This window comes from Populus trichocarpa, chromosome 19 (genome assembly GCF_000002775.5).
Source record: "Populus trichocarpa isolate Nisqually-1 chromosome 19, P.trichocarpa_v4.1, whole genome shotgun sequence".
Taxonomy (NCBI): Eukaryota; Viridiplantae; Streptophyta; class Magnoliopsida; order Malpighiales; family Salicaceae; genus Populus; species Populus trichocarpa.
The window spans coordinates 14,249,583-14,266,755 of record NC_037303.2 but is presented as its reverse complement, the minus strand read 5'-3'; the positions used below and the strand labels follow the sequence as shown (position 1 = coordinate 14,266,755).

Genomic DNA, 17,173 nt, shown 5'->3' with positions numbered 1-17,173 from the left:
AAAAACCTAACAAAATCAACAAAATGACTTGATTTCAAATAAAAAATAATATTAGAGTTTTTGGCTATTGATCGCGTCAATTGCAAAATAAAATATAAAAAATATATCTCTTTCATTGATGCATTAATTATCTCTCCAAAATTTCCTTTATAAATGTCGTCGACGCTTAGCTGTCGCTTATTAAGACCATATATCTCCTTTTCATCTAAAAAATATCTCCATAGCTTCTTCTCGTGCGCTAAAGCAGCAATTAGATGGAAGGGCGTGTTTCCTTTGTCATCCTTCTTCGTTCCAAGTCTTGCAAGTAATGGAATATTCTCCAGACATTGGACGAGTACTTTGCTATCTTTACTTGCCACAGCATAGTGAAGGACATGTAAACAATCTCTTTCATTGCGTTTACATGTCCTTGAATGGCTGCAATGTGAAGAGCTGTTCTCTTCTTCTCTGTATCAGCAATGTAGGCCGCGGACGCATCATATTCTAGTAATACTTTCACAACTGAAATATCTAACCAAGTAGAGAAATAGGCAGCGTAGTGAAGTGGTGACCAGCCGTTCTCATCGGTTGTTTTCGTCAACTTTTTTTCTTTTTCTAACAATTTTCTTGCTGTCTCTGAAACCAACAAAACAATGAATAAATGTTATCCTTCCTGACCAACAGAGATTTCACTTAAGCCCTATTTTATAATTTTTTTTAGAAAAGTGGTTTCTTGAAAAATAATTTTTTAAAAAATAAATTATTTTTCAATATTTGATAGTATCATAAAAAATAAGTTGAAAATAATTTCCAGTATTTAATTATGTCATGAAAAATGAGCTGGAAAAAAAATTATTAATATTTTTTTTTCAAGTTTATTAAAATAATGAGAAGCAAATCTTACAATTAAAAAGTTGAATAAGAATAAAATTAAAAAAAAAATCTAATTTCATAAATGATCTCAAATAAAATAAATAACAATCAAGATACTGAAGATCAAATCTAACTGATAAAAAAGTTGAAAAATAATAAAATTAAAAAAAATTATAATTTCATAAATTATTTTAAATAAAATAAATAACAATAAAAAAATAAGGACTAAATCTTATAGATAAAAAAATTCAATTAATGATAAAAGAAAAACAAATAATAATGATAAAAATGAGGATCAAAGTTGATATAAAAATCAAATTAAATCAAATTCTAAGGGATGGAATTTCAAAAAAAAGATTACAAGTAAAATATATAGCAATCAAAAGTTTGAGGATCAAATTTGATATAATCAGTAAATAACATGATATTTCTAAATTTTTCATAACTTCTCAAAAATATTTCTCACCCAAAATAAAAGAAAATCACTTTCTTAAAAACTAAGTTAATTATTTTTTAATTGAAAAGTATTTTTTGTTGATCAACCTTTTTAATAACAAATAAATACAAAAAAATTTAAAATTAATTTTTTAAAAACCACTTTCTATGAAACAAATACATGTAATCTATGTGAATTACTACATATCCAATACTTAAACTCACAAAGTTTTTTTTTAGAGGTATAACTTATTTTATTTTTTGAAAAAAGCTAATTATGAAGCAAACAAGTATGGATATATATAAAATCAAATATACGTGGCTTTTAAATTATAGTTTACACTATTATATATATAAATTAATTAATTCTCTAGACTTGAGCACAATATCCTTTTTTTTATAATCATCGAGAGTATATTGAGAAGACCATAAAGCGAATAGCCAAAAAGAAATACAAGAGATAAAAAAAAAAAAACTAATCTACTACAGCAAACAACAAGAAGACTACCTAAGATTTCTTATTACACCATAATTTGATGCCATCAGAATATCTTAAGAGGTCATTTCCTGTATAATTGAAGTTTGAATCTTGAGAATGCAACCAAATAGCAACCCGATGAAGGATGGTGGAGAAACAATCAAACAAGTTTATAGTTCCCTCCTCAAAAACAATTTTGTTCCTCAGCAACCATATACCCCAAATAGTACTACTTGAAATTAATCTCCAAGCTGATCTTTGGAATTTGCCATGTACCATTTCAGGCCACTGCAGAAGCAGCAAGTCAATTGTTCTCGGTAAACAACATTGGATACCCCACAAATCCAAAACTTTCATCCAAACACTCCTAGAAAAGTTACAATGTATAAAAAGATGCTCTGAGGTTTCCAAATTTGAGCTGCAAAAGACACATGAAGCTTGTGTGGCAGACAAAACAGTCCGTTGATGGAGAAAAGCTCTTGTACTAACTTTGTCCTATACTGCCAACCAGAGAAACACCTGAACTTTTGGAGGGGCCCCTTTAATCCAAACATTGGCTTCGAAGACTCTATCAGTCGCAGAGGAAGTATTGTCAATTAGGGTGCAACACGATTTAACTGAGAAGCTTCCATCAGAATTGCATGACCATATAAGTTTGTCATCTTTTCCTTGTCGAATTATCGTTGGCTCCAACATTGAGAGCAAATGATGATATTGTTGCTCTTCATAAGATAAGAGCTTCCTATGCCAAACCAAATTCCATCGCCATTGATCATTCACCCATTGACCCATCTCATTAACCAAACCATTCCGAAAAGTAGAAATTTGGTAAAGCTTAGGGAAAATGCTACGTAAAGCATTTGATCCTATCCACACGTCAGACCAGAAAAGGATGGAGGATCCATCTCCAATCTTGAATTTAATGTTTTCACGCAATACTAAGCCGATGACACTGTTTGGATCCAAGATTGACAAAACGTCTTTCCAAAATGGGGAAATATGACCATGCAATTTTGGGATTCCATTCTCGAAAGTTGGGGAGTAAAAATGGGTTGTTACCTGTTTCCATAAGGCATGGTCTGGTAAGTTTAGCCTCCATATCCATTTGAAAAGCATGGATATATTTTTTGACATTAAAGAACCCAACCCGAGGCCTCCTTCTTTTCTAGCTTTCACAACAATACGCCACTATACCTTGCAGATTTTCTTTTGCTTTGCCACTCCAGACCACAAGAATCTTCGTTGAATAGATGTTAATAAATTACAGACACCTTTCGGCATAAGGAAAAAAGACATATAATATACTGGCAATGAACTCAAGACACTTTTGATTAGGCAAATACGTCCTGCCATACTAAGCATACGACCTCTCCACATGCTCAACTTTCGTCTGAAATTCTCAATAATAGGCTTCCATGTAGACAATCTTTTAGGATTGGATCCTAAAGGCATGCCTAGATAAGAGCAAGGCAAGAAATCAAATCTGCAAAAGACTGAATATGCCATACTAGCACAAGTATCTTCCCCAACATTTATGCCAATTAAAGAGCTTTTATGGAAGTTAATGTGCAAACCTGAACAAATAGCGAACCACAACAGGATCCTTTTAACTGTTTTGACCATGTGAAGATTAGCAGGCATGAAGATTAAAGTGTCGTCTGCATATTGTAGGTGACTGAGGCAAAAGCTAACTCCAAAAGGGATACCTTTGAAAAGATCATTTGAAGTTGTTCTTTGAAACAAAACAGATAATCCCTCTGCTGCTATTAGAAAAAGGAATGGAGAAAGGGGGTCACCTTGGCGAATTCCACGGCCCATCAAGAATTCCTTAGAAGGAGATCCATTAATCAGCACTGATAATTTTGCGGTGGAGATGCAAGTGTTTATCCAATTAATCCATTTTTCACCAAAACCCATATGCCTCATAACCTGCTCTAAATAATCCCACTGCACAATATCGAAAGCTTTGTGAAAATCCACCTTAAAGATAAGGCTCGGCACTCTGTGTCTTTTCAAGGAATGAACTGCTTCATTGGCAACCAAAAACCCATAAATTATTTGCCTCCCTGCCAAGAAAGCTGTTTGATTCTCACTGATAAGGTCATGCATACCCGCTTTCAGACGGCTAGAAAGAACCTTAGCCATTATCTTGTAAATGCCATGAATCAAACTAAGAGGCCTGAAGTCTTTGAAGCCAACTGGGGAAGCTATCTTCGGAATTAGATGAACATAAGCATGATTGACTCCTTTTGGAAGCCTACCTGTTTTGAAGAAATTCTTTGCCAGGTCTAACAGATCATCTGCAATGAAATTCCAAGCAAGCCTGTAGAATTTGAAATTGAAACCATCTGGACCCGGACTCTTGCTCCCATCACAATCCCAAACACTCTGCTTTAATTCTTCCAAAGTGATATCTCGCTCCAAGCTAGCTGAAGAAGAAGCCGAGAGTGTTTTAAAACCAACAGGCCCTAAACCAATTCGGAATCTATCAGGACTTCTGAATAAGTTGGAGAAGAAGTTAACTGCCGCATCTTTTATGACCGGTAAACCTTCAACAACAGAACCGTTATGAACCACTTTCAGGAGATGGTTTTTAGCCCTCCTGAAGTTAGCAACTAGATGGAAGAAACGCGTGTTGCGATCGCCCAGGCGACACCAAATTTGGCGAAACTTTTGACACCACATGCTTTCTATATGCAGGTTACATTGCCACTGATTCTTGATCAATGAATCAAGCGAGTTCTGCTCTGCAGTAGATAATTGCCCATACTCTGATTTCTTTTCTATAGTTGAAATATTGCTTTGGATCAATGACAAAGCAGTCTCCTGATGCCCAAAACCAACCCTATTCCATTGTCTGAGTCGAGTTGCCATAAAGCTGAGCTTCTTAATGAGCTTGAACTGACCTGAAAATTCATTGCAAGCTTCATCCCATATACCCTTTACGATATCTTTAAAATTTGGATGATGGAGCCAACAATCCATGAATTTGAAAGGAATCCAACCTTTTTCTGCAGGTGAAACCCCTAGGATTAAAGGGCAATGATCAGAGAACCCTCTTGGAAGCCGTCGAAGAGACAAAAGGGGGAATTGCAAATGACAACAAGGACTAGAAAAAATGCGGTCTAGTTTACTCATGGATCCCCCACGAAACCAAGTGTACAGACCCTCTGACATGTTGTACTCGATTAGGTTGCAATCATCAATAAAAAGTCTAAAAGCCGTTGAACCCACCTTGTTAATGAAGCCACTGCTTCTATCACTTCGCAACATAGTTTCATTGAAGTCACCTGCTAAAAACCAAGGACACTCAAAAGCAGCCTTCAGAATACGAAGGTCTTTCCCCTGAGAAGCCTGTCAAGACATTCTGCCCAAATAACCCGATCCAACCATGACCATACTCCACTGATGATACCGCAAACTTAGAGTTATCCCACATAGCCAGAATGCCCCCTTTTGTACCTTCAACCTCATTACCAAACCAAGAAACATTATTGACGCTCCATAATTGAAAAACCAATCTGTCTGAGTAACTTTGTAACTTAGTTTCAAACAAAAAACAAACCTCTATATCAAAATCCCTGATTAACTTTGAAACTGTCCTCTTCTTTCTAGCTAACCCCAAACCACAAGAATTCCATGAAAGAATCTGCATAAGAAAAGAGATTTAAAATCCTTACAGAACAAAGAGGAACATCTGCTCACTGGGATGCTTCCCAATCAGCCTTCTCTTTACGCCTTTGCTGATTTATATAGGATGTGAAGTCATCTAAATTGTGAGGTTTTTCAATCTGCAAAACCTCTCCTATTTCCAGCATTAAACAAACCTCATCACCCTCAGAAGATTTATTGTTTTCGTCATGAGCTAGCAAGTTCCTCCTGTTACACCTCTGTATTGTTGAGTCCTCAGTATCCATCTCACTCGTATTAACTGTTTCATTCAAACTTCCATCAGCTGTAATCATCTTTGTACGTCGCAACTTCCTTCTTGTTTTTGCAGATAGAGCAATTGCACTCTCTTTTGTGTTTGCATCAGAGTGTAAAATAATTGGGTGATTCATGTGCTGCGGTTCCAGAATTATTATGGCCTGAGGCTTGTATGTTGATTGAAGGGCTAAATCATTGTTTGATCCAAATGAAATAGAGAGAACGTCAGATGGGCTTTGAGATCCACTGCCATAAACTGGGCTTGCAATCTGGGCCAATACAATGGAGTCAAGGTCCAAGGCAGCTGCAGGGTTTCTAGCATCTTCTCTCAAAATAGGAGTGCCCTGTCCCGTATATACGGTAAGAGCATTGGAAATGGGACTACTTTTTATATAGCTGCTGTCAGAAAAAGAAAGATTGTATGCCATAATTTCTGGAAATCTCTCTAAAGATGAGGCAACATGTTGATCTTGCACCACATCCAGATGAAGAGCATTAAATATGATAAGAGAGCTATCGTCAGAAGTTGATAGCTTGTCTCCATCCTGTGCCAGATCTGAATTTTCCCACCCGCTGCTGCCGCCCCCAAGAGTCCTGGTGACTGATGGAGCCACATCTGCTCTGTCCTCATCTGTGTCTACGCCATCACCCACATCAACCGAGTCTTCCTCATCATCCTCATCCCTTTGCTCTAGGGATGTCTAAAAGTCATCCATGGTGTATGAAATTGAGCCAGCAATTGGGTAATGTAACTGGTCCATCTCCTCTATCTTAACCTGATATGTTTGATTTTTGAGTTGCAAAACAATCACCTTATTCACCTTATCCAGTTGTGTACCAATGAGGATCCGTAACTGTGATAGTTCAAAATGCTTGAGAGTAGTTTTATCATAACCTATCATCTGACCAGATCTTTCTAAAATCTTTGTGAGGCATCTGCAATTCCACCTTATAATGGGTAGATTTGTTATTGTTATCCAGGCCATCCGATTCAAAGTTGTGTCAGTCTCAACCCAGGGGCTAACTTCCTCAAAAAATACATCTCAACATTTATTATTCTTCCTCCATGATTCCATTAATATGTCTCTATTATCAAAAATCACAAGGACCTGAGATGCCCCAAGAAAGCGCAGTCCAACAAAATCTATATCATGTTGGATCAGTCCAACACGTATAGAAGAGTAATTGGATCCTTTTTTTATTTTTCCCAAAAGACATCTCTTTAGCCAAGCATAATCCTCTTCTTCAATATCAATGGAGAGTTTTTCAAAGTAATCCTTTGGTCCAGAAGCCACAGGCAGAAGTATTTGTTCCACTTTTCCTTCAATGAGTACCTCTTTGTAACTTCTTTCATCTCTTTCACTAATAGGCACTCTTATAGTTGTTTTGGGTTTTGATCTATCAGGAGCTTTGTTCTCTCTTGGAATCTTTTTATAGTGTCTGGCGAAATTGGCCTTTAGTTGGTGATATTCAAACCAAATGTCATTCACACTCTCTAGCAAAACTTTATCAGAAAAGTTTGATGCTATTGTTATAAAACCAAAAAGACTCCCTGATTTGTTGACACGCCTGGATACATAGAGTTTGAGTACAGAGCCAAACTTGCTAAAAGAAGCCTTTATGCGATAGTAATCAGCCCATTTGTGGCACTGAAATGTTAAAGGAGTGGTTATTCTGGGTTTTTGGGCTAGGAAAATTGTGAATGTGTTTAGGGGGTGGTTGTTGTTTTGGGTCAAAGTGGAGGTGGCTATTGGAAAGGGATTTTTGATTGTTTGTTGATTCGTGGGATTTTAGAAACCTAACTTGCGTTAATGAGGCTGTATTTTGGATGTTTTGGTGATGGTTTGTGGGTTGTTTAGTGATTGAGTGGGTGGTGTTAGCTTTGAGGGTTTGAAGTTTCGGATTGGAAGCCATGACAGATTCTGGCCAGAGCTTCAAACAACAATTACTCACCAACAATTCCACAAATAACAAATCGCAACGGTGAAACGGTAAAAATACATCTTATGCAGAACATATCCAAATATCAGCTCAAGTTAACGGTTGGATCTCCCTAGATCGGAGTTAGACCAAAACTGACCTGAGATTGATGGACCACTGTTGAGCGTGCATAACTCTTTGCTGGAAGAGTTTTATCTCATCTCCACCGTTCCAAATGTGTAATATGGCCATACGCATCACATATCCAAAATTCGGATGGATCCAACGGTAGAACGAGAAGAAATAAGCCGGCGATTCTGTCTGTTCCGAGAGTGATTTGCCCAGAAATCTTCAAACGGTAAGATTTTTCTAGTGGATTCAAATATGCACGATCGCTCTGGTCAGGATGTGGGAACTATAGTGACACACAACTTACCCAAAATTCGTGTTAATCCAACGGTGGAAGAATGAGAAATCGGCCAGCGACGCTGACAGGTCTGAGGAAGGTTTTCAGAAACCTTCAAACTATTAGATTTCCAAATTGTGACTGATATCCCCTCCTGTCAGAATGAAGACAATGCGTTACAGAATCCGGTTCTAGAAAGGGTTCTTTTGAGGATGAAGAGGTGGCAGGCTTGGTGGTGGAGGTGGATTTGGTGGAGGTGGATTTGGTGGTGGAGGTCTAGGGAGGAATTCTTGTCTGGAGGTCTGGGGAGGTTTTTTGAGCACAATATCCTACCATCATCTCGCACCCTGCTTGCCGCGTGTAGAGCAGTTCTACCATTAGGGCCGCCATAGTCCACTGAAATGCAATTAGTAAGGATTTCATCGATCACCTTTTCTCGTTCTCGACCCCAACTGGAAGCAGCTGCAATATAAAGTGGAGTTTCTCCATGAACATTGGCGGAATATGAAAACTCAGGGTCCTCTTTAGTCAATATTTCCACCAAATGGCTCCGCCTATTTCGAGCTGCCTCGTGCAACGCTGTATCTTGCTCTTCATTGGCCATCCTCAACATCTTTTGTGCTTTCGTTAAGCCGCTCTCTGGATCAGTAGGTAGAGCTTTGGCACAGTCAATGAGGACCTTTACCACGTTGGAATGACCATATCTTGCTGCCAAATGGAGTGGGATTTCACCTTTCTCATTGGCCTGTAATAATAGTGGTGGACACATTTCAAGAATTATATCAACAAAATCAGTGGATTCCGGTTCCCTACTTTGGTTTCCTAAGTAGACATGAAGAATGGTGTTCTCGTCTGGAGTCAATAACTGATTGAGGCGGGTTTGATAATTCTCAAAGGGACCGATATTGCCTGCTTCTGCAGCTTTGAACAAGAGAGGATCCATATAGGTCGTCATACTATTTTGTAGCTTAGAGAAACTCACTAAATGAAAAGTAAACAAATGAAGGGGAGATGAAATTAACCAATGTGGCTCAAAGGCAAGAGGTTCCACTCCTCAACTGATCACAAGCTGCTGCTGATTTCTTCGGTATTTAAAGGAAGAAAAAGCGTTAATAACCACAAATTACATTTATTTTCCTTTTTGATATTTTGTCGCAATATCTTTTCTTTTGCCCTGCCGGAAAGTTATATCTGTTTTTATCAAGATAATAAGAAAATAAAAAATAAATTGTTTGGCTCATCCATCATTATTATTGAACTTGGACTCGTCTATGTGTATCCACGTCACTTTTGTCACCCAAATACCTTTCTTTCGGTTCCATGTTATGATGGGCACATTACTGGACACAGCCATGCAGGAGATGTACTGTATAACAAGCAAATTCTATCCTCCAGTACAGTTAGTTCAATGGCAAGCTGGCGTTGTGTTATTTGGGCATGGGATTTGCTTACATTTTGATCCTCCATGTATAACGGAATTCTCTATGGGTATTTGTATTATTATTTTGTTGGTAATTAATTATTATTGATGGATTTATTGATGAAAAAGACGCACAAAAAAAAATTATCTGTTTTATTCCGTTGGTATTTCTCTCGAAAAAATACTGTATATAATTTTGTCGGTAATTATTTAAAAATATTTAAAAAAAACATTTTACAAAAGTATAAAATAATTAAATTAATATAAATCAACACTCTATAATACTTAAAACGCATAGAAAAAAGAAGAAGAAAATCATATGAAAAATAAAATACTACAACAATATTTCACACCAATTATTAAGAACAAAAACAATTAAAAACAATATTCATATCACTGATGACTTTTCAATCCATCGGTGATTTTTTCTGTAATATTTAATTTAATAAAAATTTTTTAGAAAACTGTCAAACAACATCGACGACTTTTCAATCCGTCGATGATTTTGTCTGTAAAGAACAGTAATTAACAGTGTAATTAGAAAGTGAACAGTTCCAGAGCTCTTTGAAAAATACCGACGGAATTTTTCGTTGGTGATTCCCTTTGTAATTGACATGATGAACAATATTCATAGTTTACCAACGAATTTACCGACGGATTTATTCCGTTGGTAAAAATAGTACGTCCTTGTTTTTTTTGCTTTGTTTTAATTTTTTTTTCATTGTAATTCCCTCGGTATATACCGAGAGAATATTTCTGTCGGTAAAATTTGTTAGCAATTTACCAATAAAAATAATCTCTCGATATTTCTGTTTGTATTTATCAATTTTCTGGTAGTGATGCAAACTGAAGGATGTCCCTTGGTGGTGGTTATGTTTACCCACTTATACTTAATGAAGCTGCTCATATTCATAATTCGTTAAAAAACTACAAATTACATTACGAACAACACTGTAGTAATCAATATTTAGAAATAGTGCTTTCTGAATTTCCAGATCTCAATTTTATTATATTCCATATTACCTGTAGAATAAAAGAAAATACAACTCATTCTTGAAATTGTGATGTTGCTTTTTTACTGCAGAAACAGCATAGAGAATATATCTGAATTAGAGGTTTTCATAGCCATGCCACAAACTCTTCTGCTTTACAGATTCCTTGTTTAGAAAGAACATCTGCACAGTGATTAATCTCCCTTGGTGTACGTACGAGTGAAGGATACTGGACCCAGGCAAGATGATAATCTACTGCTAGGATGAAAACATCATTCTTTTAATTATTATTTATTTTATTTAAAATAATTTATAAAATTATTATTTTTTCTTTAATATATACCGGGTCCAATATGTGCTCTTTTAGAACCACACGTGCCTTTGGCAAAATGTACCGAGTCCAATATGTGCCTTTGAGAACCACATGTGCCTTAAAATGCAATTGTTGATTAATTTATAATGTTTATGTTTTTTTTTTCTTTGTTTTGGTTATCATAAAAGACACTAGAGATGAAATGCTTCTATCATAATAGGGTATTACCTGCCTCTTTTAATGTTGTCTATGCTCTTGAACTTGACAAATGCTCAAATGTGAATAAATCACTTGTCTGCCTAATTGTTTTTTCAGGACAATAAAAAGTTTTCAAAAAACATTTATTGTTAATTCCCTCAGCATATCTTCTTAGCAATGCAAAGGATTCTGACACACAGAATAAAAGGAAAGGTTATCATGTAAAGGAAAGGATTCCTAGCAATGCAAAGGATTCTGACCCTTCTTTTTTTTAACCTGATACTTAGACACTTATATATATTAAAGTATCTCGCTACATCGGATTTAAAAAATGAATTAAAAACACACACATATGTGCAAGCGTATGCACACATGCGGGCACACACATAAACTAAATCAGCATTTCACTGTAAATATTGGATATACATTCATAAGAACATTATTTAGCAAATGAAACTAAAACAGTTTATCACAATTTTAAAAAAAAAAAAATTGTGAGTATTTTTCCTTCTTTCATAAGTAGAGAATATTGATACTTTAACAATAGTGTTGATATGTAAGTATTGTAAGTAGAGAATATTTTTTTCTTCTTTTATAAGCAGAGAATATTGATACTTCAACACTTAAATCAAAGTATATATCTCGTTAGACCAATATTTTTCAGACATGAAAAAGTTAATTAAACAATTATTTATAATCTAAAACAAGTGAAGAAAGTACTATAGCAATAATACTTTCCCCATATTTTCCCCACATGTTTTTGTGTGACTAAAAAATTCATTTGCTTTTGTGTTTTTTTGCAATCAATGTTTTGTTTTTTAATATTATCATTTTAATATTAGATTTTTTTATTAGGTTATCTCATTCTCAAGATACGGATTGCGGGTTTGGCGAATTAACCTAGTTGGTTGGGGTTTTATTCCTCTTTATTTATTTATTTTTCAATTTTATCATTCAATATTGGTTTTAATTAAGAATTAGGGTTCATGATTTATTTTATTTGCTTTATATTAGGTTAATCCGGTCTCATGGCCTGAGAATAGTTCTTAATAGATTAATTTCGAGTAGACTTGGTTGTTTTTTTTATGTTTTTTGTTTAATTGAATTTCTTTTCAATTTTATCATTGAATATTAGGTCAGTTGGAAATTGAGTTTTCATAATTTATTTTGATTTCTTTTCTATTAGGATATCTTGGTCTCATGATCAGGGTCGCAGATTTTGGTATTTTAACCCCGATTAAATTAGGTTGTTATTTTTTTTCAAGAAGTTATCTTGGTCTCATGTCCTTTAACATTAGATTTGTTTTTTATTGGGTTGTCCATGTTTTATGATCTAATTAAGTTGCGTGTTTGACAAATTAATCTAGTTGACTCAGTTTTTTATAACTGATTTTTTTTAAATTTTATCATTTAATATTGTGTTTGATTGAAAATTAAGCTTCATTATTTATTTTGGTTTGATTTTTATAAGATTATTTCAGCCTAATGACTCGGGAATAGTACTTAACGGGTTAACATATATTGACTTAGCTCTTTTTTTTCATTAAAATTTTTATAAATTTTATCATTTAACATTAGATCCGATAGAATCGATTGAAAATTAAGTTTCACAATTTATTTTCATTTATTTTTTATTGAATTATATCAATCTCATAACTAGATTTATAGATTTAACAAATTAATCTGAGTTAAATCAAGTTGTTTTCTTAAGTTATCTCAATTTTTTTATTTGAGTCATGAATTTCATCGATTTACTTGTATACATATATTTTTTAACAAGCAAATTCTATCCTCCCGTACAGTTCAATTGCAAGCTGGGGTTGTGTTTTTTGGGCATGGGATTTTGCTTACATTTTGATCCTCCATGCAGACTGCAGGATGTCACTGTCATAAAAAGCCAAATTTGCATTTTTGTGAAAGAACTCAAATTTTTGGGAACATTTGCTCGTAGTATGTGCTGCAATCAATCAATATTTTATTGATTGATTTATTAATCAGATATTTTAATCTGGAATACTTTCAAGCTAAGATTATATAAATGTAATTGTTGATAAATTTATAATGTTTAAGTTTTTTTTCTTATCATAAAAGACAATAGAGATGAAATGCTCTTGAACTTGACAAATGCTCAAATGTGAATAAATCACTTGTCTGTCTAATTATTTCTTAGGACAATAAGAAGTTTTTTAAAAAAAACTTTATTGTTAATTCCCTCAGCATAACTTCCTAGCAAGGCAAAGGATTTTGAAACACAAAAGAAAAAGGAAAGGAAGACCATGCTGCCACTTTTTTTATCTTTTTTTTTCTTAATATATATATATATATATATATATATATATATATATATATCAAAGTATCTCGTTACATCAATATTTATCAACCTTAAAAAATGAATTAAAAACACTCATATATGTGCAAGCATGTACACATATAAACTAAATCAACATTTTACGTATTAGAGATTAAATTTTATAATTTTTTTTATTTTTTTTTATGGGGTTATCTCAGTTTTATGACCTGAGTCACAAGTTTGACAGGTTAACTCGGGTCGCTTTTTTAAATCTTTTTTTTAATTTTTTTTAATTTCATCATTTAACTTTGAGTTGATTGAAAATTAAGCTTTATAATTTGTTTTTCATAGTGTTATCATAGTCTCAAACCCAAGTCACAGATTTGACATATTAACCTAAGTTGATCCAAGTCAATCTAATATGTTATTATCTTAATATTAAAAAAAATATCTTGAATTATTTTTTGTTAAATTATGTTTTTACTGGTCGTCCTGATTACTTTTGGACCCTTAAAGTTAATCAGGTCATATTAAATCAAGACTCACACGGTTTAAATTTCTTTTCCACTAAAATATACATTAGCAATATCTAAATATTTTTTTATGTTTAAGAAAAAATTTGACTCAACCTACAGCATAGCTAGCGCGGGTTAATAATCTAGTACACACACTAAACTAAAACAATATTTCACTATATATGTACATACATTCATAAAACACCATTAAGAAAATCAAACTAAAAATTTCGATAACTAATTGTTTTAAAAAAAATTATTTTCTATTTGTAACTAACAATTTATTCCAAATAATAAAAAAAAATTTAAAAAAATACAACTGAATTTTATTTGATAGCAAATCAATGACCGATTATTTTAGTTGTAAATCAAGTTCATAAATTTTAGCTTAAATTTTAATTTTTTTGTTTAATTATTGCAAAATTATTATTATTATTATATGAAAATATACTTACTATGATATTAAATATTAATAACTATCTAATTAGGAAAATTAATTATTATTCATACTAAATACAAATTTAATATGATTATATATATATATATATATTGTTTCAAACAAATTCCAAATTTGCATTATTATGAAAAAATCAGATTTTTGTGAACATTTGTTTGTAGTATATGCTGGATTAATCAATATTGTAATGATTAATTTATTAATCAAATTCATTAATATGGAATACTGTCAATCTAAGATTATATAAATTATATAAATGCAATTATTGATTAATTTATAATTTTTATGTTTTTTGTATTTTTTTTCCTTTGTTTTCTTATCATAAAAAACAACAGAGATGAAAAGTTTACAAAAAAAAAATTATTGTTAATTCCCTCTTTTAAAGCGTAACTTGCTAGCAAGGCAAAGGATTAATTTTGGAATACAAAAGTGAAAAGGAAAGGATGACTATACTAGCACTTCTTCCTTTTTTAATGTTTTCTCTAATACTTAGACACTCGGATATATCAAAGTATCTCACTACATTAATAGCTATTGAACTTAAAAGATGAATAAAAAACACACATTTATGAAATTTCATTTGATAGCAAATATGGGATTGACCGTTTTAGTTTGAAATCTTTTTCACAAATTTTAGCTAAAATTTAAAATTTTTGTCTCATTATTGAAAAACATTATTATTATTATTATTATTATAACCCAATTTTTTAATTTAAAAAAAATAAAAAATAAAAAACAATAAAAAAATAATTTGAGAATTGGGTTAAGACAACACAAATTAAAAGTTTGAGGATTAATAATGATGGAATTATAAAATTCGCAATCAATGTGGTAAAAAATTAGAAGAATTAATAAGTTCGGGGACTTAATTAAACTTTGATTTAATTAATTAATGCAATCAAGGACTTAATTGCAGAAATACCAAAGTTTGGGGTTGATTTGGGTCACAGTTGCAAGAAAGTAAAGTTCAAGGATCAAAGTGAATAGGCAGTGATACTATAGAGGGGTTAATTGATTTTTTCAGGGGTAATTTTGATTGAATTAAAAGTTAAAGAATCAATTGAAGAGTGAATTGATTAAATTGAAAACCAAGTACTGATTTGTAAATGGCTTTGAAATTTAAGGGTTTAATTGCAATTTGATCCAGGGGTAACATTAAGAAAAAAAAGAGATTTTTCTTGATTAGGGATCCAATTGTTAAGTATCAGAAGTTTAGGGGTCAAATTGAAAATAATCACTTCAGGAGCAACGGTGTCGTTTTCAACACTGTTCATCGTCTTTTCATTATGAAGGCCTGATGAACAGGAAACACAACCACAAAAATCACGGACCACGCTGCCAATATCCCCACCCACACGATGAATCTCCAAGTGAACGTGGGTCGCAGAAGTTTTTGTTCCCATCGTGCAGGTTGCCCATGATCGTGATTCCTGGGGACAAGTTGAGTGCATTCTCTGGCCTTATAAAGGCCAGAGAAAGGAACAGAAATAGGAGGGGCGCAGGACACAGAGAACCAGGGAGAATATAGACATGGAACAACACAGGGGAAGCACATAAAGATCATCGCGATGTGGGTAAGACAACTATTATTATTATTGAAAATGATGATGATGCTATGATATTAATTACTAATTAATAACTATCCAATTAGGTAAATTGATTATTCCATACTAAATAATAATTTTATCTCTTTTTTTTCTCGACCATTATGTGACCTATATGTATTATTAAATGTTTTCAAAACAATTCCAAATTGATTTGAACTTTGCAATCAATTTCTTGTTTACCCACCTGTGTTGTTTCTTCTTCCTCTATCCAATTTGCGTCAACATTATTGAGTCCAATTGGCGGTTGCAGTAAATGGTCGTAGGCACAGAGAGTTTTTAGACGACAGAAGAGGTCCTGAGCTACAGGAAAGTACTACAGTCTCTACAGACCCATTTTTTATACGGATGTGATAAATAAAAATAAAATTTTTAATTAGAATATCCATGTTTAATATGCAGTACGATTGCGATAAAGTCCATCACGGACTCGAGAGTCCAGAACATAACATGGGAATTATGATACAGAAAAAAAAAAAAAAAAAAAACCCGTGAAAATAATGACAACAGTGACAAAACAGCCCAAAGACACGATTACATGGGAATTATGTCTATCGTAACTGGCTTGTAACTCGTAAGACTGTGAGCCTTGGGCTTGGTTGAGGCGGATATGTGGCGAGTACATATTCCCGGTTCAACTCTGAGAACGGAGCCAATATCTTAGATTGCCCGGTTACAGGTTAAAACTTAAAAGGTCTCTCATAAGATTATTAGATTTTTATGGCCTCAAAAGGCCAGAGTAATTAGATTATCTTGAAAGTGCAGGGATTAATTTGACTTCACATATAATTTCTTTTTTCTAGAGAAATTAACAATAATTTAATGAATGACAACTTACCTGACTTTACATCATCTTGTCTGTAGGCTCATGAGCAGAAAGCTGCCCTCCTCATCAATATTAATAGTATTAAAATAACTTCATGCTAACCATCTAGGTGGTAGCCCAGTGGTAAGAGTTTGGGATCAAGAGATTTGCTCTTTTTGTGGTCTCAGGTTCGAACATTTGGTTGCTCATATGATGGCCACTGGAGGCTTACATGGTCGTTAACTTCAGGGTCCGTGGGATTAGTCGAGGTGCGCGTAAGCTGGCCCGGACACCCACGTTAAATTAAAAATAAAAAATAAAAAATAAAAAATAACTTCATGCCCGTAAAATTAATCTATAAACTGATTTGGATATTTATATTAATAAAAAAAATAATTTTAAAATAAAATTTATGAATTAAATATGCCATTTTTATTTTAAGATTAAAAATTCTTTAAGAATTTGAAATCATTTTCAAGCAAGTTAGGAATTCTTTAATTAATAATTCCTATTTATAAAGGGATCTGCATTGATTTTGGGAGTCATTTTTAATCTCTTAAA

At 33.3% G+C, this 17,173-nt stretch overlaps 3 protein-coding genes across 3 annotated transcripts in view; 2 read left to right on the top strand and 1 right to left on the bottom strand.

The window, feature by feature from the left end:
* Positions 1-17,173, top strand: part of LOC18110666 (heavy metal-associated isoprenylated plant protein 28) — an 85,804-nt gene that overhangs the window by 4,960 nt on the left and 63,671 nt on the right. The gene's annotated exons all lie outside the window — the stretch shown is intronic.
* The window catches only part of LOC7458862 (ankyrin repeat-containing protein NPR4), a 65,619-nt gene that overhangs the window by 29,004 nt on the left and 19,442 nt on the right, over positions 1-17,173 (top strand). The gene's annotated exons all lie outside the window — the stretch shown is intronic.
* The window catches only part of LOC127904775 (ankyrin repeat-containing protein At5g02620-like), a 43,165-nt gene continuing 33,536 nt past the window's right edge, over positions 7,545-17,173 (bottom strand). Inside the window, exon 2 of the mRNA XM_052449548.1 lies at positions 7,545-8,448. Within this exon, the coding sequence (XP_052305508.1) occupies positions 8,176-8,448 (273 nt within the window). The 3' untranslated portion in view covers positions 7,545-8,175. The remainder of the gene's footprint in view (positions 8,449-17,173) is intronic.